General features: G+C 44.8%; 1 protein-coding gene across 3 annotated transcripts in view; it reads right to left on the bottom strand.

Annotated features, from left to right (window-relative positions):
• Nucleotides 1-1,882: 1,882 nt before the first annotated feature.
• The window catches only part of CFAP61 (cilia and flagella associated protein 61), a 272,631-nt gene continuing 255,389 nt past the window's right edge, over nucleotides 1,883-19,124 (bottom strand). For all 3 annotated transcript variants that reach the window (XM_067013791.1, XM_059038853.2, XM_067013792.1), the window contains 2 exons: nucleotides 9,659-9,749; nucleotides 1,883-2,363 (listed from right to left, as the gene is read on the bottom strand). In XM_067013791.1, coding sequence (XP_066869892.1) covers nucleotides 2,163-2,363; nucleotides 9,659-9,749 — 292 coding nt within the window. In that variant the 3' untranslated portion in view covers nucleotides 1,883-2,162. The remainder of the gene's footprint in view (nucleotides 2,364-9,658; nucleotides 9,750-19,124) is intronic.

Genomic DNA, 19,124 nt, shown 5'->3' with positions numbered 1-19,124 from the left:
TTTCAGTGGCATCTCAGGAGCCATTTTGGGGAAGGAGGTGGCCACGTGCTAGTAAAAACCGACTTATGTCAGAAAATCATTAGAGGCAACTGTGAGGCACGGTTGTTACGTGTGATTTGAGGGGAATACAACGTGGGAAATTTAACTTTGGTGTTTTCCTGTCAGTAAGACTCCCTGCTGAGCAGCACACGCTGAAATGCCTGGGGACTTCCTGGCACTCATGTCTCTTACAGGAGCATTGCCAGGGCTCCCCAAGAGAAGTCCAAATCTTGGTCTTTCTGAAGCCCTTTCTTCTGCCAGGATTCATCATCATTGAGGAATAAATATCTTTATTTTCCTAAAGCCCTTAAAAACAGCCAGTTTCAAGCTATGATCAACAACTCTTGGGTACGTCTCTTATTAGAAAAGTGGTTCCTTAGTGACAAAATGCTTGTCTGCACATACATGCTAAAATTCCTGCCTAGATTCAGGAAATGACTCACTTTCTGAATACAGGACAATGATCAGTAACTTTCTCCAATACACTATGTAGACTAAATTATATTCTAGACATTTTCAAATCTGCCATGATACTTATGGGGGCCCAAGACTACTTTTAAAAAGGCAGCAAAGGAAAACTTACTATAAAGTGTATGCATGATTTGATATTAAGGTTGGCACTATCATATGGGGTCACTTTTATGTGACCAGAAGCTTTTTAATGGTAGTACTTAGTCACAGAAATCATAACTGTTGATCCTCTAACTGGTTGTACTGTTAATCTCCACCCAAGGTCCCAGGGCCTGTCACAGAAACTCACTCCATTTGCTGATGAATTTAATCCAGGGCCTCTCAGAGGAAGGGGGTGGGGGAAGGAGAGTTTCTTGAGCTGACTCATTTGCAGGCCCTGAAATATGGTTCCATATGTGTTGGGCTTGCAGTTTGAAGAGGGGACCAGTAGCAATTGTTCTCCACAAGAGTTACACAGTTTGTACCATATGGTGGGAGCTGGGCCCTCCCTCTGAATGACCCATGTGCTTGTGTAAAACATACGTGTGCAGGAATTAATGGAGTTTATTGCTTGCTTTTGCCTGCCTTAGAAAAATCAGAGTCTAGTGTTCCAAAACCATTTTATTTTTGAGAGGTATCAGTTTGTTAATGGGTGGATAATTCTGTAATGCCAACCAAGACATCCTCCAAATTACTGTGTAGTCACTGTAATTGAGCCAACTTTTGCTAAATATTAACATAAATGCCAAAAAAAAAAAAAAAAAGAACGAAAACTAATTCTGCCCATGAAAGCCACTTTTAAGCCCTACTGGTCAAAAATTCAGACACAAATTGTGTCACACTATCTGCTCAAAAGAGATTCAAATAAATGAAAACAGTCTTATGTGTTGTTTCTGAATCCATATTTTGTGCTAGGCACTTAATTTGCTTTATTTACAAAAAAGAGGGCCACTGACCCACATTACAGGTGACAGGTACCAGAGGGGGCCAATGCAAAGCAACAGCACTAAGGGTCAAAGGAAATGACCTAGATTAATTTCCCACCACCGTTTTCTAGTCTAAAACCTGTGTGTGAACCTGAGCTGATCTTCCAGTTTTTTGGTGCATTTATGCTGCTGATCTGGAACAGGAAGTAGAAATACAGGGGCCGTGAGAGCAGCCTCCTCGTTTCAAAAGTTCCTGTAAACTTGTCTGTGCAATCAGTCCTTCTGATGTTAAATTACAGAGATAATTTCCTGTCATCTGTTTTACTCATTTTCCATCCTGGGCACACGATTTTCTTTTTTATCGCCCACGAGTATGACCGGGTAAACATGTAAAGGACTAACAGCGTTGGCGGCAGGACTTTTCAGGAAATCAAACAGAACCACACCCAACGTAAAAAACAAGTTTTACACAGTACGGTCTCATTTTATTGCTAAAATGGGTTATTCTGCCCAGGAACACGCCTGGTGTTGGTAAAGCGTCTCCCTGCCCCAGAATCGAGACGCACCGCCGTGCGCCACCTACTGGGACGATAGGAAACCACAGGCATCGGTGGACACGGAAAAGAAAGGACGGAACCACGACGGTGCCTGGAGGTCCAGCCAGGCTTCAGAGAGGTTTCCTGCTTCTACGGAGCGCTTCCCGGAACGACACGCGTGGAAGCAATCAAGTGGAGGCCGTGGCCACCGCTAAATGATGCCCGGCCACGCGTACATGGGCAGGTGGTAATGATTATAGTGCAGATAGTCAAGGATGCTCTTCTCCACCAGAGGCCTGTAGATGGTTTCCTGGAAAACTCTTTTGAGGTAATTCTTGGGCTTCTCGGGCAGGTTAATTTCCTCATCTTCGATCTGACGGGCTAACTCTTCTATGGAAGGAAGGTTTTCCTCCTGGAAAATACGGTAGGAGGCCAGCTACTGATATTACTTGGGCTTAGCTCCACAGTAAGAGGGCAGTTTCACTAAAACTCCCCAAGGTTGGTCATTTTTTTTTTCTAGATTAAAACAAATTTTTTTTAAACGGTGGCAAAATACACATAGCATAAAATTTACCACTTTAACCATTTTTAAGTGTAAGATTCAAAGGTGTTAGGGGCTTTCACATTGGGAAGCCATGACCACCATCATCTCTAGAATGTCCGCATCCTCCCATATTGTAACTCTTTAATTTAACCCCTGACTCCCCATCCCTCTCTTCCCAGCCCCTGGCGACCACCCTTCTCCTTTCTCTATGACTTGACTTTAGCCATCTCGTGTAAATGGAATCAAACACTATTTGTCTTTTTGTGACTGTCTTACTTCACGTAGCATAATGTCTTCAAGGTTCAGCAAGGGTAGTAAAGTTAAGCTCTTAATTTTAAGCTCTTAATGTACAGAAAAGATCTGTATATCAGGCTTCTTTTAAAAGTAAGAAAGGAGGTGATTAAAGATTTTTACATGAAAACTGCTAGATGGTTACTTTACTTGGTTACAGTCCCCAAGAAATGGGATTTTTAAAGCCCTGGAATAAATTCTGAGTAAAGGCAAATTTCGTTGATATCTTTAAAGGTAGGGCTCAGAGGGAATAAAGTTATTTGAAGTTGAGAAGCATATGCTGTGCATGTTTACAATACAGTAGAGATTTTTCCAACATTTTATTATAAAAGAAAAGGATTCAAACATAGAGGCAAGTTGACAGAACGGTGCGCTTGGCATCTGCATACACACTACCTGGTTTCTACAGCTACCATACTTGCTTCATCACCGATCTGTCCATCTATAGGAGGAGGGTTGTTATAAAAAGCACTTCACTCAAAAAATTAAAAAACGTTTCTAAAAAGGGACTTCCCTGGTGGTCCAGTGGTTAAGACTCTGTGCTTCCAATGCAGGGGGCACAAGTTCGATCCCTGGTCAGGGAACTAAGATTCCACATGCCATGTGGCGTGGCCAAAATAAAAAAGCACTTCACTGAGATTTGAGCTGTGTGCTTTCTGAACATCACAATAATTGAAAATTACCCTAAAGGAAGATGGACTTTGATGGTATATTTATTTGACCTTCCAATAATTCTTTTTTTTTTTAACAGCAAAACCCTCCCAAAAAAGCGGATAACTTGCAGAGTTCTACTGGATCATTAAATTATTAATAGTAAGAACTTAGAAAACTAGATTCAAACTATATGGAGACATAAGGTAATTATCACTTGGTTATGTAAGTGAGACACTGCCAGGTGTGGCAGGTTATACACACATCACTTGGAAGTACAGTCAGTGGGGGGCCAGGACTCCAAATCGGCTCAACAAAGACGGTGAGAGAGAAAATGGCAAGGGACGCCCAGAGCTAAATATTGGAGGCACTGAAACATTTGAGTGACCAAGCGCGTATGCAGTATATCTGAGATTGATTCTTTCTCCCTTAATTTTTCAGGAAAAATGTATCAAACATAAGCAGTGAATATACAAAAATTAGAGAAGATTTTGGGCTTATGTTGCATGATGCTGTTCTAACATAAGGGTAAATGGTGTAAAGTCACACAATGGAGCTTTTAAATTTACGGAATACAAATACTGCTCTAGATCGTAAACTCATTTTCGTACATTTGCCTCTCCTGGTGTGACCTTTTCTCAGTGTGATCACCTCCCCCTGACACTGTGACCACCCCCCCTCCCAACATGCTCTTCTGTGAGCAGCTCACCTCCCAATGCCACAGACAACACATGACCTTTTGTGTCTGGCTGTCTGGCTTCTTTCAGTTAACTCAGTGTTTTGAGGTTCATCCACTTTCTAGACTGTATCAGCACTTAATTTCTTTTATGGCAGAATAACGTTCCATCATGTGGATAGACGGCATTTCGTTGATCCATCTGTCCCTTGATGGACATTTGGGTTTTTTCTTCCATCTTGTAACTCTGAATAGTACTGCTATGAACATTCATATACAAGTATTCGTTTGGATACTGATTTTCAGTTCCTTTGGGTATATACCTAGGAGTGCAATGGCTAGGTCATATAGTAATTCTGTTTGTAAGTTTTTAGGAGCCATCAAACCATTTTTATCACAGCAACTGCAAAATAATTTTACATTCCCACTAGCAAAGTGTGAGTTCCAATTTTTCCACATCTTTGCCAACAATCATTATTTCCTCTTTTTTTTTTTTTTTTTTTTTTTTTTTTTTAACTATAGCCATCCCAGTGGGCATGAAGTGGTATCTCATTGTGGCCCTGGTTTGCATTTCCCTAATGATGAATGATGTTAACATCTTTTCATATAAGTGAGTTTACTTTGGCTCTTAATTTTACTCCATTGATCTATATGTCTATCCTTATGCAAGTACCATACTGTCTTGGTTACTGTTGATCTGTATTAAGTTTTGAAACTGCAAAGTGTGTATCCTTCAACTTTTTAAAAATTTCTCAAATTGTTTTAGCTTGCATTTCCATCTGAACTTTAGGATTGGCTTTTCTATTTCTAAAAAAAAAAAAACCAAGGGGATTTTTATAGGATTGCATTGAATCTGTAGGTTGCTTTACATAGTATTCCTATCTTAACAATATATTTTTTTAGTTTAAAACTTGGCACCTTGGTTTTTAAAATTTTTATTTTATATTGGAGTATAGTTGATTTACAATGTTGTGTTAGTTTCAGTATACAGCAAAGTGATTGTTATACATATACATATATCTATTCTTTTTCAGATTCTTTTCCCATTTAGGTTATCCTATCTTAACAATATTAAATCTTCAAATCCATGAACATAGATGTCTTTTCATTATTAAGGTCTTCTTTAATTTCTTTCAGAAATGTTTTGTGGTTTGCAGTGTACAAGTCTTGTACCTCGTTGCTTAAATTTATTCCCAAGTATTTTAATATTTTTGATGCTATTGTAAATGGAATTGTTTTCTTAATTTTATTTTGGATTATTGATTGCTAATGTAGACAACTGATTATTGTATGTTGATCTTATATCCTGTAACTTTGCCAAATCCATCTATTAGCTCTAATATTCTTTTGTGATTCTTTAAAATTTTCTTTATATAAGATCATGTCCTTTGAGAATAGAGATAGTTTTCCTTTCAAACATGGATGCCTTTTATTTCTTTTTCCTGCCTAATTGCTGTGGCTAGAACTTCCAGTACAATGTTGAATATAAGTGGTAAAAGCAGGCATTCTTGTCTAGTTCCAGATCTCTGAGGTAAAACTTTCAGTCCTTCACTATTGAGTGTGATGTTAGCTGTGGGCTTTTCATAAATACTCTTTATCAGGTTGGGTCAGTTTCCTTCTGTTCCTGGCTTTTTAGTGTTTTTACTATGAAAGCATGTGTGATTTAGTCAAATGCTTTTTCTGCATCAATTAAGATTATAGCACTTCTCCCCCTCTTTCATTTTATTAATGTGGTGTATTACATGGATTAATTTTGATATGTTGAACCACTCTTACACTCCTCGCGTAAATCTTGGTCGTGGTGTATAATCCTTTTAATGTGCTACTGGATTTAGTTTGCTAGTATTCTGCTGAAGATTTTTGCATCATAACTTCATGAGGGATATTGTTCTGTAGTTTTCTTTTCTTTTGATGTCTTTGTCTGGCTCTGGTATCAGGGTAATGCTGGCCTCATAGAATTGGCTAGGAAGTGTTCCTTCCTCTCCTATTTGTCTGAGGAGTTTGAGAAGAATCAGTGTTAATTCTTATTCAAATGTCTGGTAGAATTCAGCAGTGAAACCGTCTGGTCTTGGGATTCTCTTTGTTGGGAGGTTTTAGATTACTGATGAAATACCTTTACTTGTTATATAAGTTTCTTGAGATTTTCTATTTCTTCTTGAGTCAGTTCTTGTAGTTTGTGTGTTTCTAGGAATTTCTCTGTTTCATCTAGGTTATCTGTTTGGTTGGCATACAATTGTTCGTAATATTCTCTTTTAAACCTTTATTATTTAAGGTTGGTAAATGTCCCCATTTTCATTTCATTAGGGATTTGTGTCTTTTTTTTCTTGATTAATCTAGCTAAAGGTTTATTTTGTTGATCTTTTGAAAGAACCAGCTTTTGGTTTCATCAGTGTTCTCTGTTTTTTAAAATTCTTTATTTCATTTATCTCCACTCTAATGTTTATTATGTCCTTCCTTCTGCTAGCATTGGGTTTAGTTTGATTTTCTTTTTCTAGTTTGGTTTTCTTTTTTCTAGTTCCTTAAGGAGTAGAATTAAGTTACTGATTTGAGGGCTTTCCTGTTTTTTAAATGTAAGCATTTACAGCTATAAATTTCCCTCTGAAAACTGTTTTCTCTTTGCATCCCATAAATTTTGGTCCATTGTGTTTTCATTTTCATTTGTCTCTAAGTACTTCTAACATCCCATTTGGTTTCTTCTTTGAAACCAAAGAAGTTGCTTAAGAATCTGTTGTTCACTTTCTAGTTGATTTCTAGTCTCATTTCATTGTGGTTGGAGAATATACTTTGTATGGTTTAAGTCTTTTAAAATTTATTGACACTTGTTTGGTGCCCTGTCTTGGAGAATGTTCCACACGCACTTGAGAAGACCATGCATCCTGCTGTTGTTGGGTCGAGTGCTCTGTATAAATCTGTTAGGTCTGCTTGGTTTATAGTGCTATTCAAGTCCCCTATTTTCTTGTTAATCTTCTACCTGGTTCTATCCATTACTGAAAGTGAGATATTAAAGTCTCTATTATTTTAAAACTATTTTTCCCCAACTCTATCAATATCCATCCCTCTGAAGGATGATTTTGACTATACAGAATTTCACCTTGGTCAGTGACTCTCTGGCTAGATGCATGACAAGAGGATTTATAAGCCATTCCCCTTTTGACTTCCACAAAAGGATTTGAGATGTCTTATAATGATCTTGTTTTCAAAATAAATCATATACACATTTAAAATCTACATATGACTTATGATGACAGTCCTAGACAATAGTCATTTATTTCTTGCTCCACACGTGGAGGGAGGGGAAAATTGATAAACTGAATGCTAGGACATTATAGTTAATGGTATTGAACTTCTGTACTTCCCTGAAGACAAGGTAGAAAGTGAAATTAAGTGGGTTACATCATCTCAATATTTGATAAAAGGAATTACTGTTACTCTGTAGTGAAGGCTCTCTGCTTTGTTTTCCTATTACCAGACTCCTCAGTGAAATTCCTGCATGTCTGTTTGTATGACTGCCACTTCTACTGTGGGCCTGTCTCCACCATACCTGTCACAGTCACTCTGACTTTTGGTGGCCGGCACTTCCTTGGAGCCATTCTTCTGTGCCCCGTGCTCACACACAAACCTTCCCTTTCTCCTCCCCCAGCTCTCTGAGTCCCTGTTCCATGTGTATCTGAGCTACAGGCAGACACCACTACAGGCCCCAATACCTCCTGTGGCCTTTGCACTTGACAGATGTCAGAACAGTCCCCCAGTGGAGGCTCTTCTTGCAGAGGTTCCCCTTTCTGGAAATGTAGAGAACCCAGGAGGATGGTTGGGGAAGCCTTAGAGCATCTTCTGCAAAGGCCACTTGCAGTCTCCCTGCTCTCCTGCCAGGGCCCACGAGTTTATGCACTGCAGACTGACCCACGGCAAACATGTTCTCCTGCCTAAAAGGTTTTGGGAGTCTCAGCGGGTGCCATGAGAAGCAGGCACCATTGCGTTTGAGGATGTGTGCTTGGGAAAGTTTCCCTTTTAAACTTGACACCCAAAACCGCTTGTCTCTGTGCAAAAGGTTAACTGAGGAGTTCAGATCTGGGGTTTGGAAGGTTTAGGCATAGAGTGTTGATGGAATAGCGAGAATACTGATGACTCCTTCTTACGGGGCAGCGGTGAGCTGCAGGTTGTTTGGGGAGGGAAGGAGGGAGGGAGCTAGGCAAAGCTCAGTAAGCACCAGGCTTCCAGCTCGGGGTCATGTTTTAATGTGGACCGACTTCCTCACAGCCCCGAATGAAGTGCAGGGACCTGGCTGACCTGTAACATCCTAAATCTCTATGTCTATCTCATTACTATTCTCATTTCCAATTTGAATGGCTCTCACCGTGGCTGACCTGGGCCTTTAGCCATCGGCCCCTCTGCTTCCCTTGGGTACACTCCCCTGCCTGGTTCCTATCTTCGTGGGCGCCAAAGAGAATTGAGTTTGGTTTAAACTTTAAACCTATGTTTCCCAATCTGAATCTACTTCAGATTAGTAAAATTATGTCAGTTTCCCAGCTTGGACCCCCAGGGATGAAACTGAACAGGGGCAGGGCAATGAGGAGAGGGTACCACGCCACCGCCACCGCTGTGGTCCAGTGCCGACAACCCTGGTTTTGGAGCGGGAGACCCTTGGGTTGCGGGAAGTCTCTCCGCTTCAGCTTCCTCATGGGTCAAGTGGAGGCGATGACAACAGTGCCTCCACCCACCTCGGAGGGTCCCTGTGTGGTTCGGTGCGGTGGGGCGTGCAGCGGCTAGAACGAGGGGCCTGGGGACCTGGGCTGCATCTGTGCATCCGGTGTGGCAGCCCACACCCCGGGGACCCACGAGGAGGCGACACAGAGACGCAGAACCTGCCCGTCTAGACAGTCAGACGAGGCGGAAGCTCAGCTGAGCCCCAGCCCTCCTCCGAGTGAATCGAGGAGGAGTCTAGAATGCACGTTTGACCAAAGATGTAAACTCGCCGCAACTCTGGTAAGGACTCTAGGTGTTGAAAAAAATTAAGTTTCACAAATATTTTACTACCTACATGGCAGAGTTAAATGTGCAGCCTCACTTCCAGTTAATCCTACACTACTTGGAGAAAGAAGTTTCGGTTATAAAAGGAGTGCATTTGGACACCTGTTGAGTCCCCTGACACCTTTGGAACAACACGCGCACACGAATGGTTAGCGAGCGAACAGCTGGCAAATGCAGACAGAAACTATAGGAACTCAGCCTTCAAGCCTTCATGCCTGAGGGCAAGGAGATACCACCCACACGGCGCTTTCAGCCCTCACTGTCAGCAGATAATGAAAGTACAGGTACTTGTAAAAGGGGAAAACAAATTTGCCCCGCATAAAAGATTTGAACAATTCACATTCCCTGAAATATTACCATCTATGTTTACCTACTCCGTAGTTTGTTTCTGTGAGGGACAGTTGATTTTCAAAGTGAAACCGTAAAGTGGGGATGTAGGGAAAAGTCTAAATGATCAACAACTGTAACTGCTTCTAATTTGCAAGGAATAATCTACATATCCGTTAATTACTCTTACCTTCTTGGAGGATAAGATCTGGCGTAACTCTTTCCGGAGATCAATAAAACGATCGTGAAAGAGGGCCATGCACCACGGCTCCGTGAAGTAGCTGGTGAGGGAAGAAAAAGGTTCAGTTAGTTGGAAACTTTCTCATTACCACTAATAAAGTATTTACCTGCTTTTTTGCCTTTATAAATTACGGTTCTGGTCCTTTTGCAATCGTTTGCTCATGAAATGGCTCGTGGAACAGCATGGCCAATCAATTTTGTAAATGGATGTCCCTGATGTAAGGCCAGCTTCCATAATTACATTTAAAGTGGTTTAATTCAGAGCTGGGGCAAGACCCAGTGAAGAACCCTGATTTTATCAGAATTTAAAAGCCTGAAGACTTGTAAAGAACGGTGTCTCCATTATCTGCCCTCGTTTGAGAAAAACAGATTGCAGGATTAACTGAACTGCTGCATAAACAAATTAAATTTGGGGAGACAATAACACAAATGTTGTTCATCATTAAGGTTTCTGGATTAATAATGACCAGAAAAACAGGCCACCTCGGTGTTGCAACACGGCCTTCGTGCAACTGCACGGACGCCTAATTGAATCTTTCTTCAGAGAGCAGTTCTGTTGGTGGCCCTATTTGCTAACTTTGCCCTGAAAACTGTTTGCCGCCAGCCGCGGCAGGTCCTCAAAGTGCAGCAACAATCGACGAGAGGGGGTAGGGAACTGAACGCACCAAGGTATGGGATCAGAAGGGCACAGACAACTGATGGTTGCAAGGCAAGTTTAACAACAAAGCGTAGCCGTATATATACCCCTAAAGCAGGGAATTTGCTTAGTCATGCCTTATCGGCATCAGCTGGTTGATTGGCTTCTCGGCTTCTCCCTCAAAGGCACCAATTTCCCCTCCAGGGTTGCCTTTCCTAGCTTTAGGGAACAACCAGGGACTCCCAGTAACTGAGCAGGTTCCTGGAGCGATTTGGCCAAAGGCCATCTCCTTTTTTACGTTCATACCATAAAGTCCAGGATGCATACCAAGGAGAGTACAATCGGGCCCTGAGGCTTATGAGGGTCTTAATGGCGCCTTCCTCAGAGGGCAATGCTCGCCACATTTCCCCCTCTTTTATTTTTTAAAGCTTGATAATGCAATTTCAACCCATACACCTCCTGACGGAAGAGCAGCGAGATGGCCAACAATAAAGCATAATAAACAAGGTAAGGCAATTAACATCAACAATACACATGACCCCACGGTAATCAATCCTGTGAGTCCATTTTGAAACCAAATGCATTGGGTTTAACCACTGAAGCTGATCCAAGAGTCCTTGAATTAATTGTTGGGGCCCGTCTTCTTGTAGATGAGCTTCTTGAATTGCTTGTATTTCCGCATTAAGTTTTTGTATGTTCAAACTAATGTGTCCATCAGTCCATACACTTAAAAAGTGCATTTTTACTTTGTTCCAATCCCAGTCAGCTTCATTATAAGCGTGTTGAGTCACACAAATCCAAGTATATTTAGCATGGCAAATCAAACGCATTTTCAATTTTAAAGCCATAATTTGGTCTCCTAAACCTATGAGAGCATTTTTTAACTCATCAACCCCAGTTTTTAGTTAAGTATCAATATGACTTTGTAATGCTAATGCAATACTGGTATTTTTAGACAATTGATTAACAATGTGCTTGTTGTACAGTTTTACTTAATGCTAAACCGGCGGTAGCGGCTGTGGCTGTTAAAGTGGCTAAGGCTAATATGCTACATATTAATATTCCAATGAATCGTTTAGGTCTTTTTAAAGCTTCAGATAATTCTAGCCAAGCTTGCATGCTAGTACTATGATACCATGGTTCAGAAATATTTACAGGCAGCATTACATAGGAAGGTTGTTTTAACATCATAACAGAAAAAGTTCCTTTCATAGGCAGAATGCAAGTACTAAAAATACAATTCTGACAAGTTATATTATATCCTAAGGAACCAGAAGTAAACTCAATCTGTAAGTCTCCTATTAGCAACGCATATGAGGGTGTAACACAAGTAATAACCGGTTAATAAGAATAAGACAATGCAAACTTCCCAAAATCCCAATGCTTATAAAAAACCAAACTATTATTAGTAACAGAAACTGAAGAAATTAAAATGGTACCATTATTATAATTTAAGGTGCACCAGATTTGAGAATTCAAAATCAGATTGGGGAAAATCAGAAGGAAAAAAGGAGGGAAACTTCGAACTTGTAACAGCTTTAACTACCTTTAAACTATGGCCGGCCAGTAAAGTCCCTTGTCCTCCTACATATATTTCAACACAAAAACAGTTATCTTTGACTTTGAAGCTTCTATTAGAGCTCCACTTTCAGCTTTATGATTAGACCCATCTTTGTTGCTGTCATTACCAGTCTCATTCTTTCCATTTTTGTTATTGTTGCCCTGTGAAATCATTTTTTCTAGAACAGCAAGAAGATGTAAAGCTTTCTCAGCTTGGTAGGTTAATATATACAGGTCTATGATCAAAAAACACACTGCTTGGGCAAATTTTTCTTCAAAAGGTTCTATGAACTGATAAAGTTTTTCACCAACGGATATGGCTTCTGTATACTGTCGGACATGATACAGGATGACTGCTTAATTGTAATACAACATACTGTTTTCAGGATCATCTAGTCCATCCATTTCTTCAACAGCCGAGTGCACCTGATTCTTCAGTTGGTTAAGTGTCTGTCTTAAACTATCTGTTGTTGTCTGGTTACTTTTGAAAAACTCAGCTACTGCCGTATTCAAAATTATATTATAATCGTCTTTGTTTATATCTTGTAGGCAGGCAAGATTTTGCAGACAGACATCATAATTTCTAGCTGTGAAAGCCTGGAAAACACTGGTGGACAACTCCTTCTCTTGATCAGTGATCTCAGGTCGCTCCTTGGATACTTTTTGTCCCATATATTTTTACTTCTGACTATTGCCCCGAGTTACTATCAACTTTACTATGTGGCCACACTTTCACTCGTAACTCCGGGGATTCACCTACCGAGATTCAGATGTCCCTCTCGTCCGGTCCCTGTTCGGGCGCCACTTGCCGCCAGCCGCGGCGGGTCCTCAAAGTGCAGCAACAATCGACGAGAGGGGGGTAGGGAACTGAACGCACCAAGGTATGGGATCAGAAGGGCACAGACAACTGATGGTTGCAAGGCAAGTTTAACAACAAAGAATTTGCTTAGTCATGCCTTATCGGCATCAGCTGGTTGATTGGCTTCTCGGCTTAGTCACGCCTTATCGGCATCAGCTGGTTGATTGGCTTCTCGGCTTCTCCCTCAAAGGCACCAATTTCCCCTCCAGGGTTGCTTTTCCTAGCTTTAGGGAACAACCAGAGACTCCCAGTAACTGAGCAGGTTCCTGGAGCGATTTGGCCAAAGGCCATCTCCTTTTTTACGTTCATACCATAAAGTCCAGGATGCATACCAAGGAGAGTACAATCGGGCCCTGAGGCTTATGAGGGTCTTAATGGCGCCTTCCTCAGAGGGCAATGCTCGCCACAGTTTGAATACATGCTTTCTTATGTGGAAGACAGTATGGCCATCCTTTATTTACAGGGGATTGCTGAATATTTGATGCATTCTTGGGAGAACCAGGAACATTTACTGGTATTTTAACTCTTACTTTGTCTTAATGCTCAGTGTCTCGGAACAGGAAACTTCGCTCCTTCATGGTTAGAGACACGTGGGTGATGTGAGCTCCTCTGGATGTGAGTTTGTCGTTCCTGGGACTGTTAGTGGATGTCACATGTGTGTCCAGGGGAAGAAAAACCGGTGCCCACGTGCAGATGAGCACCTTCTGTTTTCCGAGACAAGTTAATTCTTGGGAAGGAGGTAACAAGCCCCAGGGACATCGAGGCATTAAAGGACTGGGGCAGTGACAAGCATGCGTACAATCAACCTGGCACTCAGCCACACCGCTCAGTATCTATCACTTGTTCGCCTGACCAGAATATGACCTAATTTCATCCTTAACTACCTACTTTGTTGTTCAGGTCATATTTTCATCCAACTATTAGTTCTACTAATGTGGGCTCCATACCCATTCTGTGACCAGCACTGTTCTGGGTACTGGGAAACAGCAGGGACCAACACAGACAAACATCCCTGCCACCGTGGAGCTTATATCCAAGCGATAAATAGGTCTATGTTCAGTATGCGAATGAGAACTGCTTAGGAGGAAACATAAATCAAGTGAGGACGGGAGACACAGAGCAAGGCTCTCACCTAAGACAGTGACTTAGTGAGTAAAGCCTGAGGGACAGAGACAGGAGAGAGTGAGCCACGTGGGGCTCTGGGGAAAGAGCCTTCTGGGAACAGCAGGTGCAAAGGCCCGGAGGCAGGAATGTGCCTGGCCCTCAAGGAGGCAGAGTAGAGATAAACAGGGTGGGGGTGGGGGTGGGGTGGGTGGGGTGGTAGGGGTTGAGCTTAGGAAGGTGATGGGCAGGAAGGATGATCCTGGAGGCAGTGAGTGCACTCACATGTGCTGTGTAATAGCTCCACGGCTGTGTAGCTCAGTACCTGTGTGCAGCAGGCGTCCTATAGATGTTCACTGAACCAAGGAAGGAATAATGAATGTGTGAACTGCACACAGCAAGGTATACACTCCATACTGCCTGGCCCTGATTGGTCTTTCATTAATATAGAATAAAGTTCTGCTAAATAAATAGGTGATAAAACACTGCAAAGTGCCCCAAGATGGGCAGTAGTACCAAAGAGTGAGCCTCATGGGAACAGGGGGAGAGCCGTGGGTGAGCCCAGGCTTGAAGGGTGGTGTGCCTGAGCCCTGAGGCCTGGAGGGAGGGCAGAGGGGGTCCAGGGGGCACTCGCAGAAACGTGTCAGAGCTGTGAGTGACTCAAGGCTGCTGAATCCTGAATGAATGGAGTTGATGGGGGTTCGGGCTGGGGTTCTGGGTCCCCACAAACCCAGGCCGACATCCAACACCCATCTAATTCCTGGATCAAAGGCACTGATGCAGAGCCAGCCACCTTGGGAGGCATCAACTCAGCGGGGTGATGTTTTGACACATCTCCTCAGACGGTAGCTTCTTGGACCAAAGCACCAGTAATACCTAAGCCCAGACACTGAAGCGCAGCTGTGCCAGGTTAGTCCCTGCCTCTTAGGTCTCAGCAGCTTGTGGACGTGCAAATCTTGAAACCACTATAATGCCTGAGTTAGCGACCAGTGGGCGCTTTTATGTTTGTCGCCATCTTTCCTGCGTTGCTGAGACGCCCAGTCCTCCCGTGTGTGTTTCCACGGCAGCATCAGGAGTTTCCACCCTCTTGGTTTCGGGGTCTACAGTCACAGCCTTCTAGGTGGCATAGCTTCTGTCTCTGCTTTCCTGGCGCCAGCACGGCCCTGTTCCAACTACCCAGGTGCTGTTCAGGCATCTTCCCTGCCCAGCAGCTTCACAGTCCTGGCCTCTGTGTTACCATCAGTGACTCTGCATCGTGTTCTTCCAAGAGGGGGCTCTGGGGAAACCCTCTTCTCTTAGAATGAGTGCAGCCCACCCTGGGCCTTGGCCCATCGTCTGTGCCCACATCCCCATCACCTCCACTCAGGAGGCTGAGTACAGATGGCTGGAGAAGCCTTAATCCTCTGAAAATGTATCTGCTATGCCCGTCTGCACAGGGCCTGGGGTGTCAAAGAGGAAGCAGAGGTTCCTGCAGATTCTTTCTTCTGCTGCTTTGGACTCACAGCCTATCACCTGGAAATTCGATGCCTGCTATTCTCATCACAGCCTGTCGAGCTGTTTGCAGACAGTAATTCAGGAGACCTGAAGTTTCATTCCTTCCACTCTCCCGCCACTGCCTCCTGTGGTCAAGCGTTTGGGGATTCTTGTCCAGAAGCTCACAATCTCTGCAAACTGTTGGCTGTGCACATTCCCAGGATTCCTCTGGGAACAGCCATGCCCTTCAAACTAAGCCAACCAGTTGACTTCTGAAGGCTCCTTCTCAGTCTTACTGCAGCTTCAGTGGTGCCCTAGGGGCCGCTTACAAGGGGGTGATGAAATGCTAGCGCCCATGCCGGGGAGCCAGGCGTCACTGAGGAGCATGTGGGCTCCTCCACTGTCGGGAGGGGAGCTTCTGCACATCTGTCTTAACCTTCGTGGCAGGTGGCACCCGGCTGAGCCTTCGTTAGACTGGCCGTCCCAGCCACATGGGAACTGGAGTCCTGGAAAGTCACAGTCAACGGCCTTTCCGAACTAGCCGTAGACTGAGGAGCTTCTAGGCGTCTTCCCTCTGCCTGGGGTGGGAGGCTGGAGCTCTGGGCTGGGAGATGCTGATTGCGGATGGCAGAGTCAGGGCACCCCGTCGGGGGCCGTGTCCAGCTCAGCCTCCTCATGGCTCCAAAGCTGCGCCCAGACCGCTCGCTGCCCCCTCTGCTGTCTTCTCCCTGTGGAGGGTCTGAGGCTCTCACCTCCTCCGGCCCCTCCAGACACCTTCCACCCTGGCCCTCCTGCCTGATGGGCAGCCCAGAGGACCCGTGTCCATGTCTGCACCTCCCCGGTGCCATCCATGCCCACGTCCAGTGCAAACCTCCTCTGTGGAGCTAACTCGTGGCCTGAAGGCTTCCACCCACTTCAGTGCGTGGCACACTTCTGACCGTGCAGGAAAGCTGACCCAGGGAGTGTCTTGATCTCCAATGCATGGTGGACAATGGGTCCCCACGGTGTCCAGCACAGGCTGGCTCTCAGAAGACTGGAGGAGCAGGTGAGGATACCTGGGCCTGCTTCTCCCCCGCTCTGTGGAGAGCTTCTGCGCTGGTGCGGTGACCCTGTTTAGGGTGGGCAAGAGGGGGTTTGGAGTGCCATGGACCCCTGTGGGCCTCCTTGAAATCTTCCTGGAAACATGGCAGCCTTCATTCTTAAAATTGGAAGAGCTTTGAATTTAACAGAACTCATTTTGCAATGGGTGAGAACATTTAGTCAAGTGAAGATCATCTCCTTTTGAGATAATGATGTTAGAAATTAGTTTTACTTTAGGAAAAGCTTTAGGTCTAGTTTTTCCCCCAAACTGAATGGCTCCTGTGCTTTAGTTTCTTTCCTTCTCCATAGAAAGGAGAGGGGCTTCTGGAATCCTTGCCAAGGCTGGTGGGGTGCGGGGCAGGTCTGCATTAACGGCCCCGGGTGCTATGGAGAGCTGGCCTTAGTGCTGAGCTTTGGGGAAATGTATATTTCCGTGAACACAAAAAATAGGAAACAATAACTTCTTTCCCAGTTTACATTCAAAATGGAAGACCTCCACAGTTGGCGGCCCCACAATCTTCAGGAGACACTGTCTGGTAAGAGCACGGCCACGTGTGGTTTCTAAGTGGCTGTGTAGACTTGGGTGTTCGCATCACGAAATTCATTTCCAAACAGCCGTGAGAAAAAGCTTACACAAATGCTCCAGGACCCAAATAGAAGACTGTCTCTGTTCATTTTGCCACAGCTAGCCTGGTTTATTTGGGGGGACTTAGATTCTCCGTGACTTTTGCAAATGATACACTTTTCTCAGAAGGCCCAAGAAATGTCAACTTGCGGAACCAAATTAACCATTCTGGTCAATGTGGTCCAATCATTAAGGAATTGATCAGACTTCTCCAGAGCTCATCCCCGTCTGGTCATTCAGCCTAGTTGATCGACACCATCATACAAACAGGGTAGGGATCTGGTAAACAGCTCCGCCACTGGCCACGCTGGATGCTGAAAAAAGCAAATGGACAAGACCCGCCGGTGAGGCTGCACTCGCCAGCCACGGGAGAAGCAGGACGTGTCTAAGGGGAAAGACAGGTGGATAAATGCTGTTCTTTCAGGTCCTGGATCTCAAGCCCAAGGCCAGGGCCCTTCAGCAGCAGGTAGGGAAGCAGAGAGAGTTTCAGAAGAGCAAGGCTCAACTGGAAATGCTAAACTACACAACAGTTGGAAAAGGCAGAGTGGAGGGGAAGAAACACAACTTGCCCTCCAAGATCTTTTTTTTTTTTTTTAATGAAAAGCATTCTAATTTTATCTTAGTGTGATAACAGTCAGTTTCTGCTTTTGAACCTGATCAGAGGGTCTCCAGCTGCCCCTCACGCCTGCACAGAGGGTTTATTCAAGCTGGAAACTCACCCAAGAGTTGCCTTTTCTCCTGGGGTGTGGGGGGCACTGCAGCTGGGGGGCCCACAGGCCTTCCCGGGAGCATGATGTTCTCGTGGTCCAGGCCCTTTCTTGTACTGACAGCACCACAGACTCATGGTGGAGGACAGACATTCTCCTCCTGCCAGGCCTGGGAGTAGGTGATACCCAGCAGGAAGCCTCAGCCTTTGGGCTGCAGCATGGCTGGGGGGCCTCAGCCCTCCCATGGACACTCCACATGCAGAAGAAAGGAAGTGACAGACGACAGGGTCCATCATCCAGGTTGCAAACAGACACCCTGGGGGCCAGGTGTGACCTAGAGACGTCTTTGCTTTGGCCTGAACAGCATTTGGAAATTGGATTTTCGGCCTTTCTCTAAAAGGTCAGATTTGGCCACGTTGGGTCCTCGTTGTTCTATGGCAGCAACCAGCTCAATGGACAGATGCCCCTGCAGTCCCTTGTGGTCCATCCACCAGCCCGGCCAGCATCCCTCACCTATGGGGCCACGGTGGGCACATGGTGTGCCCACCAGTCCTGGTTAAGCGGTTTGGGTGACATGGAGGCGTCACCAGCAAAGCCCACTGGGGTACCCAGGAAAAATGAGATGGAATCTGGGTGATAAGGTCTAAGTCTTCTTTTGTGCTCTGTCTAGTTTCACTTGCCTGGAAGGGGACTGTGTGCAGATGCCTCGCACCTAACGTGTTGGATTAGCGTTCCCAGCTGTAGAACTGACACCCTAGCTGAGCTGGGCGTGTGCAGAGAGGCTGTGCCCAGCTCCGGGCCCAGAGTGGAGCAGCACAGCTCCCTGCCACCCCCCAGAACTCCGTCCCTCCCTCCGCTGAGATCCCTATAAAGCAGTCCCATCCCTGTCCCGTCCAAGGCCTGTCCCAGAGAGCCTGTGCTCTAGGGCAGGAGCTTGCAGCTCTCCCTTCTGTGATCAGAGAAGAAAGTTTTCCTCTGCTCTGAGCCCATCTCCATCTTGTACTGTTGGCACAAGTAACACGGGCCCGGAGGACCCTTGTTGGGACTTGACTCAAAGGGTTGGTAACAGAAGCAGGTGTGTAAACATGTTCTCTGAAGCCACCTGCCCCCGTCCCCTTCTCCAGGCCAGTATGTGTGCCTAAAACACATATGCTGTCCTGTCTTCCTTTCTTCTTCCATCCTCTGTCCATTCGTCCATCCTTCCTAACAGGTCCTGTGGCGCCTTTCAAAGCCCTCTGTCTTTCCCTCCGACACCCATTTTGGTCTGGTCCTCTGTTCTCTGCCACCTCCGCCCACTGTTCAACGAATGCTTGCTCCTTCTCCGCCGAGCTCTCCCCTCCTCTCTGTCTGAGGCGTCGGCCAGAGCTGACCTCA

Source organism: Kogia breviceps, chromosome 14 (assembly GCF_026419965.1).
Source record: "Kogia breviceps isolate mKogBre1 chromosome 14, mKogBre1 haplotype 1, whole genome shotgun sequence".
Classification (NCBI taxonomy): Eukaryota; Metazoa; Chordata; class Mammalia; order Artiodactyla; family Physeteridae; genus Kogia; species Kogia breviceps.
This window is presented reverse-complemented; position numbering and strand designations above follow the sequence as displayed.